We start from the raw sequence: 19,112 nt of genomic DNA on the forward strand, positions 1-19,112 counted from the left end.
TTGGAGCTCGCCACGTTGCTGACTACGCAGTTCATTTCTCACCTAAAACGTTCTCCGAAGGGAATTTAATGATGTGTGTTTGCCGGTGCTTCTGCTGAATGCCGATTTGAATGCTGGGAATCCTGAGGCTGCGAAGCATACCACAGGTATCTAAAAGGGGGCTCCAGTGGTGGACCGCCTTCGGCGTGCGCTGGGATGCAATCAGCCTCTGAGGGCTGCAGACCCTGAACTGGGACATTGTTTAATAGTTTACATTAAACCCATTAACACTAATATAACATGTATATATAAACCCATTAACACTAATATAACATGTATATTAAATGTTTTAACACTAATATAATAACATGTATAGTACAGGCCAAAAGTTTGGACACACCTTCTCATTCAAATGAGTTTCCTTTTTATTTTCATGACTATTTACATTGTAGATTCTCACTGAAGGCATCAAAACTATGAATGAACACATATGGAATTATGTGCTTAACAAAAAAGTGTGAAATAACTGAAAACATGTCTTATATTTTAGATTCTTCAAAGTAGCCACCCTTTGCTTTTTTATTAATAAGGGAAATAATTCCACTAATGAACCCTGACAAAGCACACCTGTGAAGGTAAAACCATTTCAGGTGACTACCTCATGAAGCTCATTGAGAGAACACCAAGGGTTTGCAGAGTTATCAAAAAAAGCAAAGGGTGGCTACTTTGAAGAATCTAAAATATAAGACATGTTTTCAGTTATTTCACACTTTTTTGTTAAGTACATAATTCCATATGTGTTCATTCATAGTTTTGATGCCTTCAGTGAGAATCTAAAATGTAAATAGTCATGAAAATAAATAAACACATTGAATGAGAAGGTGTGTCCAAACTTTTGGCCTGTACTGTATATAAAAACCCATTAACACTAATATAATAACATGTATAAAAAGTGTAGCTGGGTTAGGGTTGAAGGCTCTGATCTCTGCAGACAGACGGACATTTGATTCCTTTGTTCTTTTGTCTGAAGGAAGACAATGATCCAACACACAGTCAGCTGACACACACACACACACACACACACACACACACACACACACACACACACACACACACCCCTGTCAACCATCAGCTGTTTGCCTTCTTTGTTGTTATTTGACAGTTTAGAGTCAGATGAGCAGTTTTTGGAAAGAGACAGGAATTAAACCTGAGACATCCTGTTGATGAGAATATATATATATATATATATATATATATATATATATATATATATATATATATATAGGATTATTAGGAACACCATACTAATATCGTGTTTGACCTTATCCTATCAATATGGGCCAACATTTCTAAAGAATGCTTCCAGCACTTAGTTGAATCAATGACACAAATTATTATTAAGGCAGTTCTGAAGGTGAAAGGGATCCCCTACACCACTACACCCCCACCAGCACCAGCCTGCCCAGTGGTAATAAGGCATGACAGATCCATGTTCTCATTCTGTTTACACCAAATTCTCACTCTACCATCTGAATGTCTCAACAGAAATCGAGACTCATCAGGTCAGGCAACATTTTTACAGTCCTCAACTGTCCAATTTTGGTGAGCTCGTGCAAATTGTAGCCTCATGTTCCTATTTTTAGTGGAGATGAGTGGTACCCGGTGGGGTCTTTCTGCTGGTGTAGCCTATCCACTTCAAAATGCTTTGCTACAGACCTCGGTTGTAACGAGTGGTTATTTGAGTCAAAGTTGATCTATCAGCTGGAATCAGTCAGCCCATCCTCCTCTGACCTCTAGCATCAACAAGGCATTTTCGCCCCCCAGGACTGCAGCATCCTGGATGTTTTTACTTTTTCAGACCATTCTTTGTAAACCCTAGAAATGGTTGTGGGTGAGAATCCCAGTAACTGAGCAGATTGTGAAATACTCAGACCAGCCCGTCTGGCACCAACAACCATGCCACGCTCAAAGTTGCTTAGATCACCTTTCTTTCCCATTCTGACATTCAGTTTGGAGTTCAGGAGATCGTCTAGACCTGGACCACACCCCTAAATGCATTGACGCAGCTGCCATGTGATTGGTTGATTATATAATTTAATTAACGTGAACTTTAACAGGTGTTCCTCATAATCCTTTAGGTGAGTGTATATGGCCCAACACCACAGTATGAAAAACATCCCCATAACATGATTTTTGCACCACCATGCTTTACTGTCTTCACAGTACTGTGGCTTGAATTCAGTGCATGGGGGTCGTTGGACAAACTGTCTGCGGCCCCTAGACACAAAAACAATTTTTTTTCTCTCATCAGTCCACAGAAGTCTCCTTTGGCCAGTCAATGTGTCCTTTGGCAAATTTCAACCTATTCAGTACATGTCTTTTTTTTCAGCAATGGGACTTTGCGGGGGCTTCTAGCTGATAGCTTAGCTTCACATAGCCTTCTTCTGATCCTAACAGTACTCACAGGTAACTTTAAGTCTTCTTTGATGTTCCTGGAGCTGATCATTGGTTGGGCCTTTGCCATTTTGTCTATTCTTCCATCCATTGGAATGGTAGTTGACCATTTTTTTCCCACATCGTTCAGGCTTTGAATGCCATTTCAAGTCATTTGAAATCATTTTGGCTGAGCAGCCTATAGTTTTTTCTTCTTTATATGTTTTCCCCTCTCCAATCAACTTTTTAATCAAAGTCCGCTGTTCCTCAGACAATGTCTGGAATGACCCATTTTGCAGAGTATTTCAGTGTAAAATGCACTATAACCACCATGCACAACATTAGCTTCCTTCCTTCCTTAAATATGGGCCATAATTGACGCCTGTGTCTTCACAGAGTCAATCACCTCACTCAGTGAACACAACACTGCTATTATTTTGGACATGCCCCTTTCAATTACAGATTCAGTTATCAGAATGAGCAGCATGCATCTCATGACTGTTGGGTCTGTTGGATTTCTATGACTCTACAACACTTACTAGCAAATTATTTGCCATGTAGAAATATCACTTCTACCAAAAAATGTGATTGATGAGGTTAGTGATGTTGGACATCTATTATTTTGAACACTACAGTATATATACAGTACTGTGCAAAATTCTTAGGCAGGTGTGAAAAAAATGCTGTAAACTAACAATGCTTTCAAAGACATAAATATTGTTTATTTTTATCAATTTACAAAATGCAAAGTGAGCGACCAAAAAAACATCAAAATCAAATCAATATTTGGTGTTACTACCCTTTGCCTTCAAAACAGCATCAATACTCAGAGGTACACTTGCAACAAGTCAGGGAACATTGAGGATCGTAGACGCAGTGGTTGGCCAAGGAAATTTAGTGCAGCAGATGAAAAACACATCTAGCTTATTTCCCTTCGAAATGGGAAGATGTCCATCAGTGCCTTCAGCTCAGAACTGGCAGAAACCAGTAGGACCCAGGTACACCCATCTACTGTCTGGAGAAGATGTCCAGCAGGGCCTTCAGCTCAGAACTGGCAGAAACCAGTAGGACCCAGGTACACCCATCTACTGTCTGGAGAAGATGTCCAGCAGGGCCTTCAGCTCAGAACTGGCAGAAACCAGCAGGACCCAGGTACACCCATCTACTGTCTGGAGAAGTCTGGCCAGAAGTGGTCTTCATGGAAGAGTTGCAGACAAAAAGCCAGACCGCCGACATTGAAACAAGGCCAAGCGACTCAACTATGCACGAAAACATAGGAACTGGGGTGCAGATAAATGGCAGCAGGTGCTCTGGACTGATGAAATATTTGGCTGTAGCAGAAGGCCGGTTGTTGGCCGAAGGGCTGGAGAGAGGGACAATAATGAGAGTCTTCAGGTAACAGTGGAGCATGGTGGAGGTTCCTTGCAAGTTTGGGGCTGCATTTCTGCAAATGGAGTTGGAGATTTGGTCAGGATTAATGTTGTCCTCGATGCTGAGAAATCCAGGCAGATACTTATCCATCATGCAATACCATCAGGGAGGCGTATGATTGGCCCTAAATTTATTCTGCAGCAGGACAACTTCACAGTAGCCACCCTTTGCTTTTTTTGATAACTCTGCAAACCCTTGGTGTTCTCTCAATGAGCTTCATGAGGTAGTCACCTGAAATGGTTTTACCTTCACAGGTGTGCTTTGTCAGGGTTAATTAGTGGAAGTTTTTCCCTTATTAATAAAAAAGCAAAGGGTGGCTACTTTGAAGAATATAAAATATAAGACATGTTTTCAGTTATTTCACACTTTTTTGTTAAGTACATAATTCCATATGTGTTCATTCATAGTTTTGATGCCTTCAGTGAGAATCTACAATGTAAATAGTCATGAAAATGAAAAGGAAACACATTGAATGAGAAGGTGTGTCCAAACTTTTTTGAATGTATATATATATATATATATATATATATATATATATATATATATATATATATATATATATATATATATGTTTTTATTTGTTTTTAAGGTATGTTGTATGTCATGTCTGTGTCTTTTGAATGGACCTTGAGTCTGGAATAAAAACGTTGATATATATATATATATATATATATATTATGTACTATATATGTTGATGAGAATATATAATTATATATATTAATATATAAATTAATATATATAATTATATATAGTAATATGTTGATAGAGAGGAGACGTATTTAATCCATGTTGAAATTTATGAACAGAATATGTTGTCTACAGACAGACAGACAGACAGACAGACAGTCTCTGATGCTGAGTCAGTATTAAGAGTTGGGAGAGATAACTTGTGGTCTGATTTCAACTGTTCTTCTGAATTTAAACGTTACCGACATGTTTCAGACGGAGACGGAGGAAGAAAGAGAGAATTCTTCAGAGTGATGTCACGGCGCTCTGAGAGACGAGGCTGCAGCCAAACGGAGAGTCCCCCCCTCTCATTTCAAAGCTTTTCTTCTCCACCCTAACCCAGAAAGAGAGGGGGGGTACTTCTTCTCCTCACTAACCCAGGAATGTGTGTGTGTGTGTGTGTGTGTGTGGGTGAGGGGGGGGGTACTCGTTTCCATCTGAAAGAGTGATACCACTGAAGTTTTTAAAGCAACAGATTCAAACTGAGAAACTTATTTACAGGTGAGATGTTTGTCCCGGCATTCAGTCAATCAGAGAGCAGTGAGGCGACAGGTATAGGGGTGTGTGTGTGCGTGTGTGCGTGCATGTCTGTGTGTGTGTGTGCGTGTGTGTGTGTGTGTCTGTCTGTGTGTGTGTGTGTGTGTCTGTGCATGTGTGTGTGTGTGCGTGTGTCTGTGTGTGTCTGTGTGCGTGCATGTCTGTGTGTGTGTCTGTGTGTGTCTGTGTGCGTGCATGTTTGTGTGTGCGTGCGTGCGCCTGTGTCAGATAAAGCAGGACAGGAAGGTCGTTGATGTTGCCTTCAAAACAAGTGCTCTAAAAACACAATAAATCCTGGGAAAGAAAAAAATATGAAAATTTAAACAAAATCATTTTTTAAAATATTTTGTCTGTCCGATTTTCTGACAGGGGCGTGTGTGTTATTAAAAATTAGTTTCTGTGTGTGCCAGAGGTCTTCCTCCTCTGATCGGGAACATTTACAGTTTAAATGAATTTACTGATTCTCAACATGCTTTTATTCTGAAGGCCAGGCTGAAAGCTGTGTGTTTCATGTGGTTCAGCTTGACTTTGCTCCTCTCTCGTTCTCAGAGAGTGTGTTAGGAGGACCGCTCACAGCCGGGACAGAGCCAGAGTTTCTGGAGTTTCTGGAGGGATAAAACCTGGAGCACAGAGCCGGGACATAGACGGAGCTTCTGGACTTTTTATTTATTTATTTATTCAATGATTTAAAAAAAAGAATTGCATATAAAACTGCACAGCAGCGATGACATAAGTTGATATTAAATATCACTGAGGATTAAAAACTCATTAAAGTCAGGATTATTTCCATTGTGGACCTCGAACACTTTCCAGCCAAAAACCAGCTCAAACAACAAGACATCATGAACATATAACAGCAGACAGTGACAACATGTTTCTGTCTTTCTCTGTCAAAAACAGTTAACAAAATTCAGAGTTGAAATTGAGAAAAACTACACGGTGCTTTGAAAACTTTAAGGACTCTTCTTTATGGAGTTTCTGGAGAGATAAGCTGGGACTCGGAGGAAAGCGCGGGGACAGAGCCAGGGATCCTGGAGGAAAGAACCGGGACAGAGCCAGGGATCCTTGAGGAAAGAGCCGGCATAGAGCCAGAGATCCTGGAGGAAAGAGCCGGCACAGAGCCAGGGATCCTGGAGGAAAGAACCGGGACAGAGCCAGGGATCGTGGAGGAAAGAGCCGGCACAGAGCCAGGGATCGTGGAGAAAGAGCCGGCACAGAGCCAGGGATCCTGGAGGACAGAGCCGGCACAGAGCCAGGGATCCTAGAGGAAAGAGCCGGCACAAAACCAGAGATTTTTAGGACTCTGAAGAAGACTTTTAGTCTTCCTTACCCTTCTGCACTGAAATAGTTTTTTTCTAAATACATTGTAAGTTCTTTAAATCTTCTGTAAACTATAAACTAAATAAAAGCCAGAGGAAAGAGCCGGCACAGAGCCAGGGATCCTGGAGGAAAGAGCCGGCACAGAGCCAGGGATCCTGGAGGAAAGAAGCACAGCTTCTGAAGGGATAAAAACTGGACACACAGGGATCTCTGGCTAGAGGAACTTGTGCTGATTAAATCAGAAGAAAGTGTGTGTGTGTGTGTGTGTGTGTGTGTGTGTGTGTGTGTGTGTGTGTTTGACTGTCTGTCTGTGTGTCTGTGTGTGTCTCTGTTTGTCTGTCTGTCTGTCTGTGTGTCTGTGTGTGTGTGTGTGTGTGTGTGTGTGTGTGTGTCTGTGTGTGTGTGTCTGTGTCTGTGTGTGTGTGTGTGTGTGTGTGTGTGTGTGTCTGTGTGTGTGTCTGTGTCTGTGTGTGTGTGTGTGTGTGTGTCTGTGTGTGTGTGTGTGTGTGTGTGTGTGTGTGTGTGTGTGTGTGTGTGTGTGTGTGTGCGTGTTTGTGTGTGTGTGGGTGATGGTGGGGGAGATGGAGGGGAAAGAGAAGCCAAGGCCCGGTGGTCCAGATTATCTGATGCAGTTGATGAACGATAAGAAGCTGCTGAGCAGTCTTCCCAACATCTGCGGGATCTTCCAACATATGGAGAGACTTCTGGACGAGGGTGAGACGTCTGTCTGTCTGTCTGTCTGTCTGTCTGTCTGTTGTCTCTGTCATATTGTCTTGTTAGGAGTCTGGACTTATCAACCATGAGACCGTTAGAAAAGAAAACTTTAGGGAACAAACGGAGCTCCTTCACATTCTGCATCACGTGGTAACCTTCAGGAAGTGATGTCACGTCTGATCTGAACCCAAACCTCCATCTTTTTATCAACTTAACTCAGTAGTTAGGGTTGGGGGTTGGGGGGATTGGGGGGTAGTAGTTTTGGGGTCAAAACCAAACTGGGACCGTTTCACAACGTTAACCACAGGCTTAAAACCGCCACCGTTACTTTCTCTGGTTTAGATATGAGGAGGTGTTTCCTGCCACTAGTGGGGGGGTGATCATTTGGGAAACGCTCCTGTGGGTTGGATTAGAGGGGGGGGGGTTAAACCAACCCATATCCTCGGGGGGATTGGAGACGAGGGGGGGTGTTAACCAAGGCTGTCAATCGATCGTTAACTCGTTTTTCTGTGTTAACTCTGACAGCTCTGATGTTAGCATGATGTTGGCATGATGTCAGGATGATGTCAGCATGATGTTAGCATGATGTCAGCGTAATGTTAGCATGATGTCAGCATGATGTTAGCATGATGTTAGCATGCTGTGTGTTTCAGAGATCAGCCGCGTGAGGAACAACATGTACGTCAACACTCTGAACGGGTCAGACAGAACCGGCGAGCTGCCCGACGCCGTCGGCCCGGTTGTCCAGCTGCAGGAGAAACTCTACGTCCCGACCAAGGAGCACCCCGAGGTGAGTACAGTCAGCAGTATGTCTCTAAACCCTTCAGAGGGACGAAACTCAGAGGAAAGAGCCGGCATAGAGCCTGAGATTCTGGAGGATAAAACCCAGAGGAAAGAGCCGGCTCAGAGCCAGAGATTCTGGAGGATAAAACCCGGAGGAAAGAGCCGGCTCAGAGCCAGAGATTCTGGAGTTTCTGGAGGGATAAAACACAGAGGAAAGAGCTGGCACAGAGCCAGAGATTCTGGAGGATAAAACCTGGAGGAAAGAGCCGGCTCAGAGCCAGATATTCTGGAGGATAAAACCCGGAGGAAAGAGCCGGCACAGAGCCAGAGATTCTGGAGGATAAAACCCGGAGGAAAGAGCCGGCACAGAGCCAGAGATTCTGGAGGATATAACCTGGAGGAAAGAGCTGGCACAGAGCCAGAGATTCTGGAGTTTCTGGATGGATAAAACCTGGAGGAAAGAGCCGGCACAGAGCCAGAGAAATGAAGCTCCCTTCAAGTGCGGTAAGAAACATCAAAATCTATAAACAATCTGACGGAAAGATGTGTGTGTGTGTGTGTGTGTGTGTGTGTGTGTGTGTGTGTGTGTCTGTGTGTGTCTGTGTGTGTGTTGTGTCTCCCCTGTTCTTTCTGACCACGGTGGGAAATCTGGAGCAGTGAAATTATATGTGTTATACATATAAGATGGCAGCACGAACACATCGCTGCACTCCGTGTCTCTCCAGATTTTGCTAATTAGTGGTAATATGCTTGTGTGGCAATGCGAGCAGCCTATGACACTTGAGAAACTAAAAATGTCCGACAACGCCACTTGGGATAGGCCCAAGACCTTTAAAAAGCACACAGATCCGTTCTCAAAATCAGGGGTCAGAGACAATAAAGTAATTACAAAAAATATACAATTTTATTTAGTTAAATATTCTTTTAAAATAGCAATCTTTCTGTTAAAAGTGAACAGATGAGTAATATTAGAAAAATAATAAACCAAACACAATTTAAATCAATAAACCATCATGCATAATCATGCACCCTATTACTATTGAACTTTTACTATTGTGTTATTGAGAGTGTCCTAACCAGTTGTATTACTGTGTGGTTTGGGAATCTCACTCTAAAAGAGAAGAAGGCTTTGAACAAAGTGGTTCGCTCAGCCAGCAGAACTATTGGCTGCACTTTACCGCTCCTGGAGTTCACATATAAAGCTAGACTTTTGAATCGAGCTTTACAACTGGCTAATGATGCCTCAGGCCATCCAGCAGGGGCTTTCTTTGAGATGCTTCCCTCAGGGAGAAGGTATCGTTCTGCCAAATATTCTACTGATCGTCATTTAAACAGTTTCTTTCCACAAGCTGTGATTGCTTTGAACAAAGCACCTTAAACTAGGCACTTTAAATGTATGTATGGATTTCATTGTACAGCATTTTAATATTGAGCATTTTAATATTGAGGTTTCATGTGGCTTTTTATGTTGTGTCTTCTTATGTGTTGACTTTGCACTTTGAGCTACTTGCATATTTTTTCCAATGCGGGTTACACTGCAAATGGCTAATAAAGTGAATCTGAATCTGAAAACAGCAAACAAAATCAAACAAAATAACAAGAACAAAAACCCACATGCAATATGTACAATAGTTAATATAATATATCCAGACCGCTTTTTGCACTAGACAGACAGACAGACACAGCGACTTACCGATATACAGGGCACGCCGCCCTCAGTCCCCGGTGGAGGCACCCACTCCATGCACGCACGCAGCGGCCCACACTATAACAAATAAGACCTATGTCAGATCTTGATCACGCCAAATGGGTCGAAACAGGGAGGCATGCAGCTTACCGAGACACCCAACGCCAGCAGCACAGGTAGGCTATACATCTACCCACACAGGGACATCCCCAGCCAAGACAGGGTCGGCTCACCCCGCAGCAAACGGACGACCTAGGGCAGCGGCAAAAAGTGTGCAGCACGCCAGCCCCGACACGCCTCCACACCCAACAGGAGAAGACAGAAAAAGAACGAGTCTACACACATGCTTAAATAGAGTCCCCACCTGGTCCCAATCAAAGGGGATGAGCCCCAGGTGTACTGTTGCGCACTCCTGTGCACAGGTAAGAGGGAGGGGCAAACCTCATCCTGTCACACTTGTTTATCTCAAGTATTATCACAGAAACCTGGCTTAACAGCGAAACACACAACGACGCTATCGAGCTAGCTGGACGCTACCTCCTTCGTGCGGACACAACAGCTGCTGACTCTGGTAAGACCAGAGGTTGGGGTTTGTGCATTCATGTTAACAAAACATGGTGCATGGACATCACCATCACAGACAGTCACTGCTCAGCTAACCTTGAGTATCTCATGTTTAAGTGTAGACCTTTCTATTTGCCCCAAGAGTTTACATCAACTGTAGTAACAGCAACCTATATACCATCGGATGCTAATGCAAAGATTGCCATGAAAGAACTGCATTAGTAAACAACAGACTATTCACCCTGAGGCAGCCTTCATTGTACTGCCTAAATTCCATCAAACTGGAGGGTGTTCGCAACTGAGGCCACCCATGACTCCCACACGGACATTGACTCATATGCCTCCTCCATTCTGGACTGTATCAACTCTCACATCAATAGTGTCACCACCCTCACACTGATTACCACTTTCCCTAATCAGAAGCCATGGATTAACAGTGAGGTCAGACTCCTGCTGAAGGCATGGGACACTGCATTCAGATCAGGTGATGCTCAACCCTATAGCTCATCCAGGGCTAACCTGAATAGAGGCACCAAAAAAGCCAAGTACAACCACAAGCTAAGGATTGAGGAACACTTCAAGAACAAGTCTGACCCCCGACGCATGTGGCAAGGCATCCAGGCCATCACTGACTACAAATCTACCAACTACACCACCCCGACACCTCCTTGCCTGATGAGCTGAACCACTTCTATGGCTGCTTTGATAGGGACAACATGGATGTGGCCATCAAGGCTGTGGTCTCTGCAGATCACCAGCCCCTCATACTCTCCACCCCTGATGTGTGTGTGGGACTGAGCAGGATTAATGCATGCAAGGCTGCTGGTCCTGATGATATCCCCGGACGTGTACTCAGGGCCTGTGCTGTGCAGTTGACTGAATTTTGGACTGACATATTCAATCTGTCACTAGCCCAGGCAGCTGTCCCCGCATGCTTTAAAACCACCTCCATCATGCCGGTGCCAAAACACTCCAGTGCAATAAGTCTAAATGACTTCCATCCAGTTGAAGTGCTTCGAGAGGCTGGTCCTGGCCCATCTCAAGACCTGCCTACCACCCTCACTGGACCTTTTCAATTTGCCTACCGTCAGAAGAGGAGCACAGAGGATGCCATCTCTATGGCACTTCACTCTGCCCTGTCCCACCTTGACAATAGCAACACCTATGTGAGAATGCTGTTCATTGACTTTAGTTCAGCATTCAACACCATCATCCTCTCCAAACTGATCACCAAACTCAGTGAACTGGGCATCAATACCTCCCTCTGTAACTGGATTCTGGACTTCAGACCTCAGTCTGTTAGGTTAGATAATTACACCTCCTCAACCATCACCCTGAACACCAGAGTACCACAGTGATGTGTGCTGAGCCCTCTCCTTTACTCCCTCTTCACCTACGACTGCACACCTGTACATGGCTCTAACACCATTATAAAGTTTGATTGGTCTCATCAGCAACAACGATGAGACGGCCTACAGGGAGGAGGTCCAGGACCTAACATCGTGGTGCACTGACAACAACCTGGCTCTCAACACCAAGAAGAACAAAGAGCTCAATGTGGACTTCAGAAAGTCTAAAGCTAGGACACACATCCCCATCCTCATTAATGGGACTGAGGTGGAGCGTGTCAACAGCTTCAAGTTTCTGGCTGTCCACATCTCTGAGGACCTCTCTTGGACCCTCAACACCTCTATCCTGATCAAGAAGGCTCACCAGTGTCTCTTCTTTCTGAGGAGACTCAAGAAAGTCCAACTGTCTCCTCAGATCCTGGTGAACTTCTACCGCTGCACCATCGAGAGCATCCTCACCAACTGTGTCACAGTTTGGTATGGCAACTGCTCTGCCCATGACCGGAAAGCACTGCAGAGGGTAGTGAAAACTGCTCAACGCATCATCGATTCCTCCTTCCCCTCCATCGAGGCCATCCAGGGCAAGCGATGCTTGCGTAAGGCATGCAGCATCATCAAAGAGAGTTCTCACCCCAACCACAGCCTGTTCTCCTCCCAACCACAGCCTGTTCTCACCCCAAACACAGCCTGTTCTCACCCCAAACACAGCCTGTTCTCACCCCAAACACAGCCTGTTCTCACCCCCAACCACAGCCTGTTCTCACCCCAACCACAGCCTGTTCTCACCCCAACCACAGCCTGTTCTCACCCCAAACACAGCCTGTTCTCACCCCAACCACAGCCTGTTCTCACCCCAAACACAGCCTGTTCTCCCCCAACCACAGCCTGTTCTCACCCCAACCACAGCCTGTTCTCACCCCAACCACAGCCTGTTCTCACCCCAAACACAGCCTGTTCTCACCCCAAACACAGCCTGTTCTCACGCCAACCACAGCCTGTTCTCCCCCCAACCACAGCCTGTTCTCACCCCAACCACAGCCTGTTCTCACCCCAAACACAGCCTGTTCTCACCCCAAACACAGCCTGTTCTCCCCCCAACCACAGCCTGTTCTCACCCCAACCACAGCCTGTTCTCACCCCAACCACAGCCTGTTCTCACCCCAAACACAGCCTGTTCTCACCCCAAACACAGCCTGTTCTCACCCCAAACACAGCCTGTTTACCCCACTCCCCTGTGGGAGGAATTACACACCTGATCTCCGCACCTGAACCAGCAGGTTCAGAGGAAGCTTCTTTCCGCGGGTGTCACCCTACTGAACTCTTGCTCTGCATCCCGGTGACAACCAACCAACTAAGCCTTTTTTTTGCAGTTCTTGTTGGACGCAAACTGCTATTCGTTGTTTTTGTACTTGTACTCTACACAATGACAATAAAGATGAATCTAATCTAATCTATTGGCCGATTGATCGGCCAGTCTTCTTAGTAACCAGAGTGTGTTTTCTCCCTCTGTCAGTTTAACTTTGTCGGGAGGATCCTGGGTCCTCGCGGTCTGACGGCGAAGCAGCTGGAGGCAGAGACAGGATGTAAGATCATGGTGAGAGGGCGGGGCTCCATGAGAGACAGGAAGAAGGTAAAACACAAACACAGGATGGGAACAACAATCTCTGAAACTGGTCCAGTATTAAACCAGAACCAAGCTGTAATGTAACCCTACAGGATTAATGTTCAGCATCAGTTAGCATCCACTAAAAGTTCTGTTGTTGCTGCTGACAGACTTAGATTATTATTCTAAGTGTCTGACAACATTATGGGATGGATCCCTACAGAGATACACCTTTTAGTTAAAGAGTAAGATCCTTTTAGTTTAACATGAAACAGCCCCAAAATCACCATCACCAAACTCCACCAAGACTCCATGTAAATAATCAGGACTTTTAGTGTGTATAGAGCCAGCATATCTCCACCAGACTCCATGTAAATAATCAGGACTTTTAGTGTGTATAGAGCCAGCATATCTCCACCAGATTCCATGTAAATAATCAGGACTTTTAGCGTGTATAGAGCCAGCATATCTCCACCAGACTCCATGTAAATAATCAGGACTTTTAGCGTGTATAGAGCCAGCATATCTCCACCAGACTCCATGTAAATAATCAGGACTTTTAGTGTGTATAGAGCCAGCATATCTCCACCAGACTCCATGTAAATAATCAGGACTTTTAGCGTGTATAGAGCCAGCATATCTCCACCAGACTCCATGTAAATAATCAGGACTTTTAGCGTGTATAGAGCCAGCATATCTCCACCAGACTCCATGTAAATAATCAGTACTTTTAGCGTGTATAGAGCCAGCATATCTCCACCAGACTCCATGTAAATAATCAGGACTTTTAGTGTGTATAGAGCCAGCATATCTCCACCAGACTCCATGTAAATAATCAGGACTTTTAGCGTGTATAGAGCCAGCATATCTCCACCAGACTCCATGTAAATAATCAGGACTTTTAGCGTGTATAGAGCCAGCATATCTCCACCAGACTCCATGTAAATAATCAGTACTTTTAGCGTGTATAGAGCCAGCACATTTCCACATGTAAATGGGTGAATTAAGGGTTTATTTCAACCAAACCAGAGTGGTGATTGTTGGAATAGTGGAAAGATGAACCAAGAAGTCTTTTGATTGTTTATTTTGTTTCTGTCCACCATTGAATTAAGTCTGTTTTACCATGATAAAATATCTGATTATTTACATGGAGTCTGGTGTATGTGTTTGTGTGCAGGAGGAGCAGAATCGAGGTAAGCCTAACTGGGAGCATCTGAATGAGGACCTCCATGTCCTAATCACGGTGGAAGACGCTCAGAATCGCGCCGAGATCAAACTCAGACGCGCCACGGAGGAAGTCAACAAGCTGCTGGTGCCTGCCGTGAGTCAGCTACTTGCATATAAAAAGCCATGTGGACATTCAAAAGTAGATTTAGCCGTGCAACAGAAAACTCAGATTGGACAGATAGTCTAGCTAGCTGTCTGGATTTACCCTGCAGAGATCTGAGGAGCTGTTAACCATAGTCCATAGAACGCCAACACAGAGACAGAGTAAGGGGATGGACATCTGATGGAAAAGAGGGACATCCGGGGGAACAGAACAATCCCAGAAGTGGAAGGTTGTGGATATAGACTAGGTGGGCGTCAACATACAGGACTTTCAAGACAGATATCCGAGTACACTTCCCGGGGAAAACTAAAGCCTTTCACCCAGAAAATATGTGTTTCTTAGGAGGGTTTTAATCCAAACCACCGTCTTTTTCCTAACCTTAACTAGTTGTTCACCAACTGCTGCTAATACAACAGAGTTCTGTAGCAGCCTAAACAACTAGCAACTTCCACTCAGCGTCATGCAGCTTGTAGCCAGTCTCCTAATATCAAAGGATATCATCTGTTTTGGTGTGCATACATTTTCGTACGATATCATAGGGACTCGTTCATGAGAATGCATTGTGTTAGGTAAGTAGGATAGATACCTTTCCCAATTCCTTGTTTGTGCATCCTCGATTCCTGGACTCTAGGAAGGAGGAGTCGAGGCAACAGGCAGGATACAGCATTTTGCTTTCCCTTGACCTCCGAAACCAGGGCGACCAAGGAGAACGTCAACCAAACTCCTTAGTGTGTCAGGGTTGGGTTGCTGTGTTTGTACTCTATAGATCTGTAGATTGCTCCGGTTAACCCAGGAATGCTGTGTGGACATGCCAGACCTTCTTCTGCAGTGCTGTGGAGGAAGGACTGGGAAAGCAACACTAGTGTGTTTGTGATACTCTTGCGCCCCCCTGTGGCTCCAGCTGGAACAGTAGAAATGCAGAAATGCAGAAATGCATGCTGGGTGTTTGTGTGTTTCAGGCGGAGGGGGAGGACAGTCTGAAGAAGATGCAGCTGATGGAGTTAGCCATCCTGAACGGGACGTACCGAGACGCTAACATCAAGCCCTGTAAGAGATCACAAAGCAGTCACACTGACCGACCAATCACAGAGCAGTGACACTGACCAACCAATCACAGAGCAGTGACACTGACCGACCAATCAAAGAGCAGGCAGACCAAAGACCACACTTCATTGGCCATTTTGGGAAGTAAAGACATATTGCTCCTCCTAATGCGTCTATGGAGGCAGAAGGTCTATCCAGCATTACAGTTTATTCCAGTTGCTAAACAACAGTGGGAACAACTGGAGTCACGTGTGCAAAACTCTAACTCCAGTCTGCACTAACAACAGTCACCTGAGCTAAATAGTTCACATCACCTGCAAAACAGGCTCAGTGCAGCCAAACACTCAGCACAATCCTCACTGAGATACACACACACACACACACACACACACACTGAGATAACACACACTGTCACTCAGAACACACTGAGGGTAAAAACATTAGCGTCAAACACCAATACACAAATTACAAACTTTTTCATCTTTACAGTTTGAACAATTTGAGTGACTTGACACTACAATTTTTACATAAGGTAAAAAAGAAGGAATGAAAATCAGCAGTAAAGGTACATACGTAACAGTACCAAAGAATAGTGTAACTAATCCTGCCTCTCTCCAGCATCATGTGGCAAGTTTTCTTCATCACGTTGGATGTCTTCATCATCTCTAAATACTAATGAATGTGGTGTTTCTATTGCTTTCACCTCCATTACTTTCTGAAAAACACTAAGAACACAGTTTTACTATTGTAAAGATATAGTGTTTTTCACTTTTTTTATAGCTGTGTACATAACCTCAGACATCTTACCTGGACATGTTGGTATCTTTGATCTTTTACCTGTTTCTCTCAAACGGTGTAGTGTATAATTGTTTCATTCTTATTTGGTGTTTGTATATAAAAAAGTCTTTCTGATCTTTCTCTGTATAAATACCATATATGTTCACTAACTAGTCTAAAATAAGACAACTACTTAGGCTTTCAGCTAAAACTGCAATCAGCAGTGTTTGATAGGCACCAGACTGAGATCTATTCTGTGTTGAATGTGTGGTTAACAGTGTTGACAGCAGTGTGTTAGCATCTGAACAAAGTGCTGTAAATCTACAGTGTTGTGCAGGTTGAGGTTAAAGTCCTGGGATAAGTGTGTAGAGTTTAGAAAACTGTGTTCAAGCAATGAAGAACGAACTAGAGTTTGGTCCACATGAACTGCTGCTGTGCAGACTGTAGTTAGCGTTTTGCACACGTGACTCCAGTTGTGCCCACTGTCGTTTAGCAATCGAAAGAAACTGTAAAATCATCTTTTCTTCAAGCAGTTGTTTTGCTACAAATGTCAGACATGTATTTATGATTGTTAGAAGGTTATCAAACCAAAATACCTCATCTTGTGTAGATACCAACAGTACGCAGCATTAAGCTTCAACAGAACGACTAACGGTATCTATGTATTCATATATCTATAACAAGATGTAGACAGTATCTATGTATTTATATATCTATAAAAAGATGGAGACAGTATCTATGTAATCATATATCTATAACAAGATGGAAACAGTATCTAAGTATTTATATATCTATAACAAGATGGAGACAGTATCTATGTATTTATATATCTATAAAAAGATGGAGACAGTATCTATGTAATCATATATCTATAACAAGATGAGACAGTATCTATGTATTCATATATCTATAACAAGATGGAAACAGTATCTATGTATTCATATATCTATAACAAGATGGAGACAGTATCTATGTATTCATATATCTATAACAAGATGGAAACAGTATCTATGTATTCATATATCTATAACAAGATGGAGACAGTATCTATGTATTCATATATCTATAACAAGATGGAAACAGTATCTATGTATTCATATATCTATAACAAGATGGAGACAGTATCTATGTATTTATATATCTATGGTATGACCAAACTCTGCTAACTCTCTCCTCTTCTTCTTCTTCTTCTTCTTCTTCTTCTTCTTCTTCTTCAGCCTCCCTTTCTTTCTCTCTTGCAGCATCCAATCAGAGTCCTCGTGTTGTCTCTTGCCACGCCCCCATGCTGCCCGCCGCCATGCGCCCCCCTGCCCCCACAGGCCCCGCCCTGATGCCTCTGATTCGTCAGATTCAGACGGTGCTGCCCAATGGGACGCCAGTGCTGCAGGGGGCGGGGCCTGAGTCTGGGCTGATCTACGCCACGCCGTACGACTACCCGTACGCCCTGGCGACGCCGGCGTCCATCTTGGAGTACCCGCTGGACTCTGGGGGGGTGTTGGGTAAGCCGCCCCCTGCTCCTGTGACTGCTCCCCCACGCCACACCACCACCACCAGTGGAGCCCGGCCCCCACCCTGCTCCTCAGACATGCCTCCTGAAGCCTGGAGGACACCCCCCCCGCGCTGGCAGTTCAGAACTCTAAAGATGGCCGCCTCGTTCACAGTTAAGAACTCTAAAGATGGCCGTATAAGGATTATTGACCGGACACCAGATCTATTTTAGTTTGGAGTTGGTCGTCTGGCGCATAGTGCGGTTATAGCCGGTTAACCAGTTATAGACGGTTATAGCCAGTTACAGCCGGCAGAGAGAACTAGTATAGTGCGGTTATAGCCGGCAGAGTACTAGCATAGTGTGGTTATAGCTGGTTATAGCCAGTTAACCAATTATAGCTGGTCAAAGCCGGTTATAGCCGGTAGAGAGAACTAGCATAGTGTGGTTATAGCTGGTTATAGCCAGTTAACCAATTATAGCTGGTCAAAGCCGGTTATAGCCGGTAGAGAGAACTAGCATAGTGCGGTTATAGCCGGTTATAGCCAGTTAACCGGCTATAGCTGGTCAAAGCCGGTTATAGCCGGTAGAGAGAACTAGCATAGTGCGGTTATAGCTGGTTATAGCCAGTTAACCAATTATAGCTGGTCAAAGCCGGTTATAGCCGGTAGAGAGAACTAGCATAGTGCGGTTATAGCTGGTTATAGCCAGTTAACCGGTTATAGCTGGTCAAAGCCGGTTATAGCCGGTAGAGAGAATAGCCGGTTATAGCCGGTTATAGCCAGTTAACCGGTTATAGCTGGTTAAAGCCGGTTATAGCCGGTAGAGAGAACTAGCATAGTGCGGTTCTATAGCCAATAGAAAAGGTTAGAAAAGGGAGCGCTGTCTCCCCCAAACTGTTCTGATTGGCCCTCTCTGTCCGGTGTTGTGGTGTTGACTGTGAGCGATGCGTTCTTTACTGTCGTCTGATTGGCTGAAAGGGTTTGACCTACTATCATCTGATTGGCTGCAGGGGTTTGTACTACTATCGTCCGATTGGCTGAAGGGGTTTGTACTGCTGCCGACGTGTGATGCTAACTGCTAACTGTGCTAACAACAGACAAACTGTTTTAATGTTTGAAACAAGTTTAATATCTTCAAGATGTTTTTAGGACTGAGATGAATTATAATTAACAATTAAATAAATGTTATTAAATTAAACAAATCAGACTCTTCTAACTAGCAGATAAAGAGTAATAAAGTAACTAAAGTACTCGACTAACGTCTGATTGAGTGACGCGTGTCTCAATATTTTAATGAAAACTATATATATATATATATATATATATATATATATATATATATATATA

The 19,112-nt window shown here is 44.0% G+C and overlaps 1 protein-coding gene across 1 annotated transcript; it reads left to right on the forward strand.

The window, feature by feature from the left end:
* The first annotated feature begins 6,995 nt into the window (after positions 1 to 6,995).
* Positions 6,996 to 17,997, forward strand: qkib (QKI, KH domain containing, RNA binding b). Its single transcript, XM_028603005.1, has 6 exons — positions 6,996 to 7,140; positions 7,794 to 7,930; positions 13,037 to 13,153; positions 14,304 to 14,447; positions 15,416 to 15,503; positions 17,519 to 17,997. The coding sequence occupies exons 1-6, from the start codon at positions 6,996 to 6,998 to the stop codon at positions 17,995 to 17,997; spliced, it is 1,110 nt and encodes a 369-aa protein (XP_028458806.1).
* The last annotated feature ends 1,115 nt before the right edge of the window (positions 17,998 to 19,112 follow it).

This window comes from Perca flavescens, chromosome 17 (genome assembly GCF_004354835.1).
Source record: "Perca flavescens isolate YP-PL-M2 chromosome 17, PFLA_1.0, whole genome shotgun sequence".
NCBI classification, from domain to species: Eukaryota; Metazoa; Chordata; class Actinopteri; order Perciformes; family Percidae; genus Perca; species Perca flavescens.

Excerpts from the sequence above, each read along its gene's own strand:
- qkib (XM_028603005.1), top strand. The coding sequence starts at position 6,996 with ATGGTGGGGGAGATGGAGGGGAAAGAGAAGCCAAGGCCCGGTGGTCCA. Across the intron at positions 13,154-14,303 it reads CCATGAGAGACAGGAAGAAG|GAGGAGCAGAATCGAGGTAA; the intron begins GTAAAACACAAA and ends GTTTGTGTGCAG. Across the intron at positions 15,504-17,518 it reads AGACGCTAACATCAAGCCCT|CATCCAATCAGAGTCCTCGT; the intron begins GTAAGAGATCAC and ends TCTCTCTTGCAG.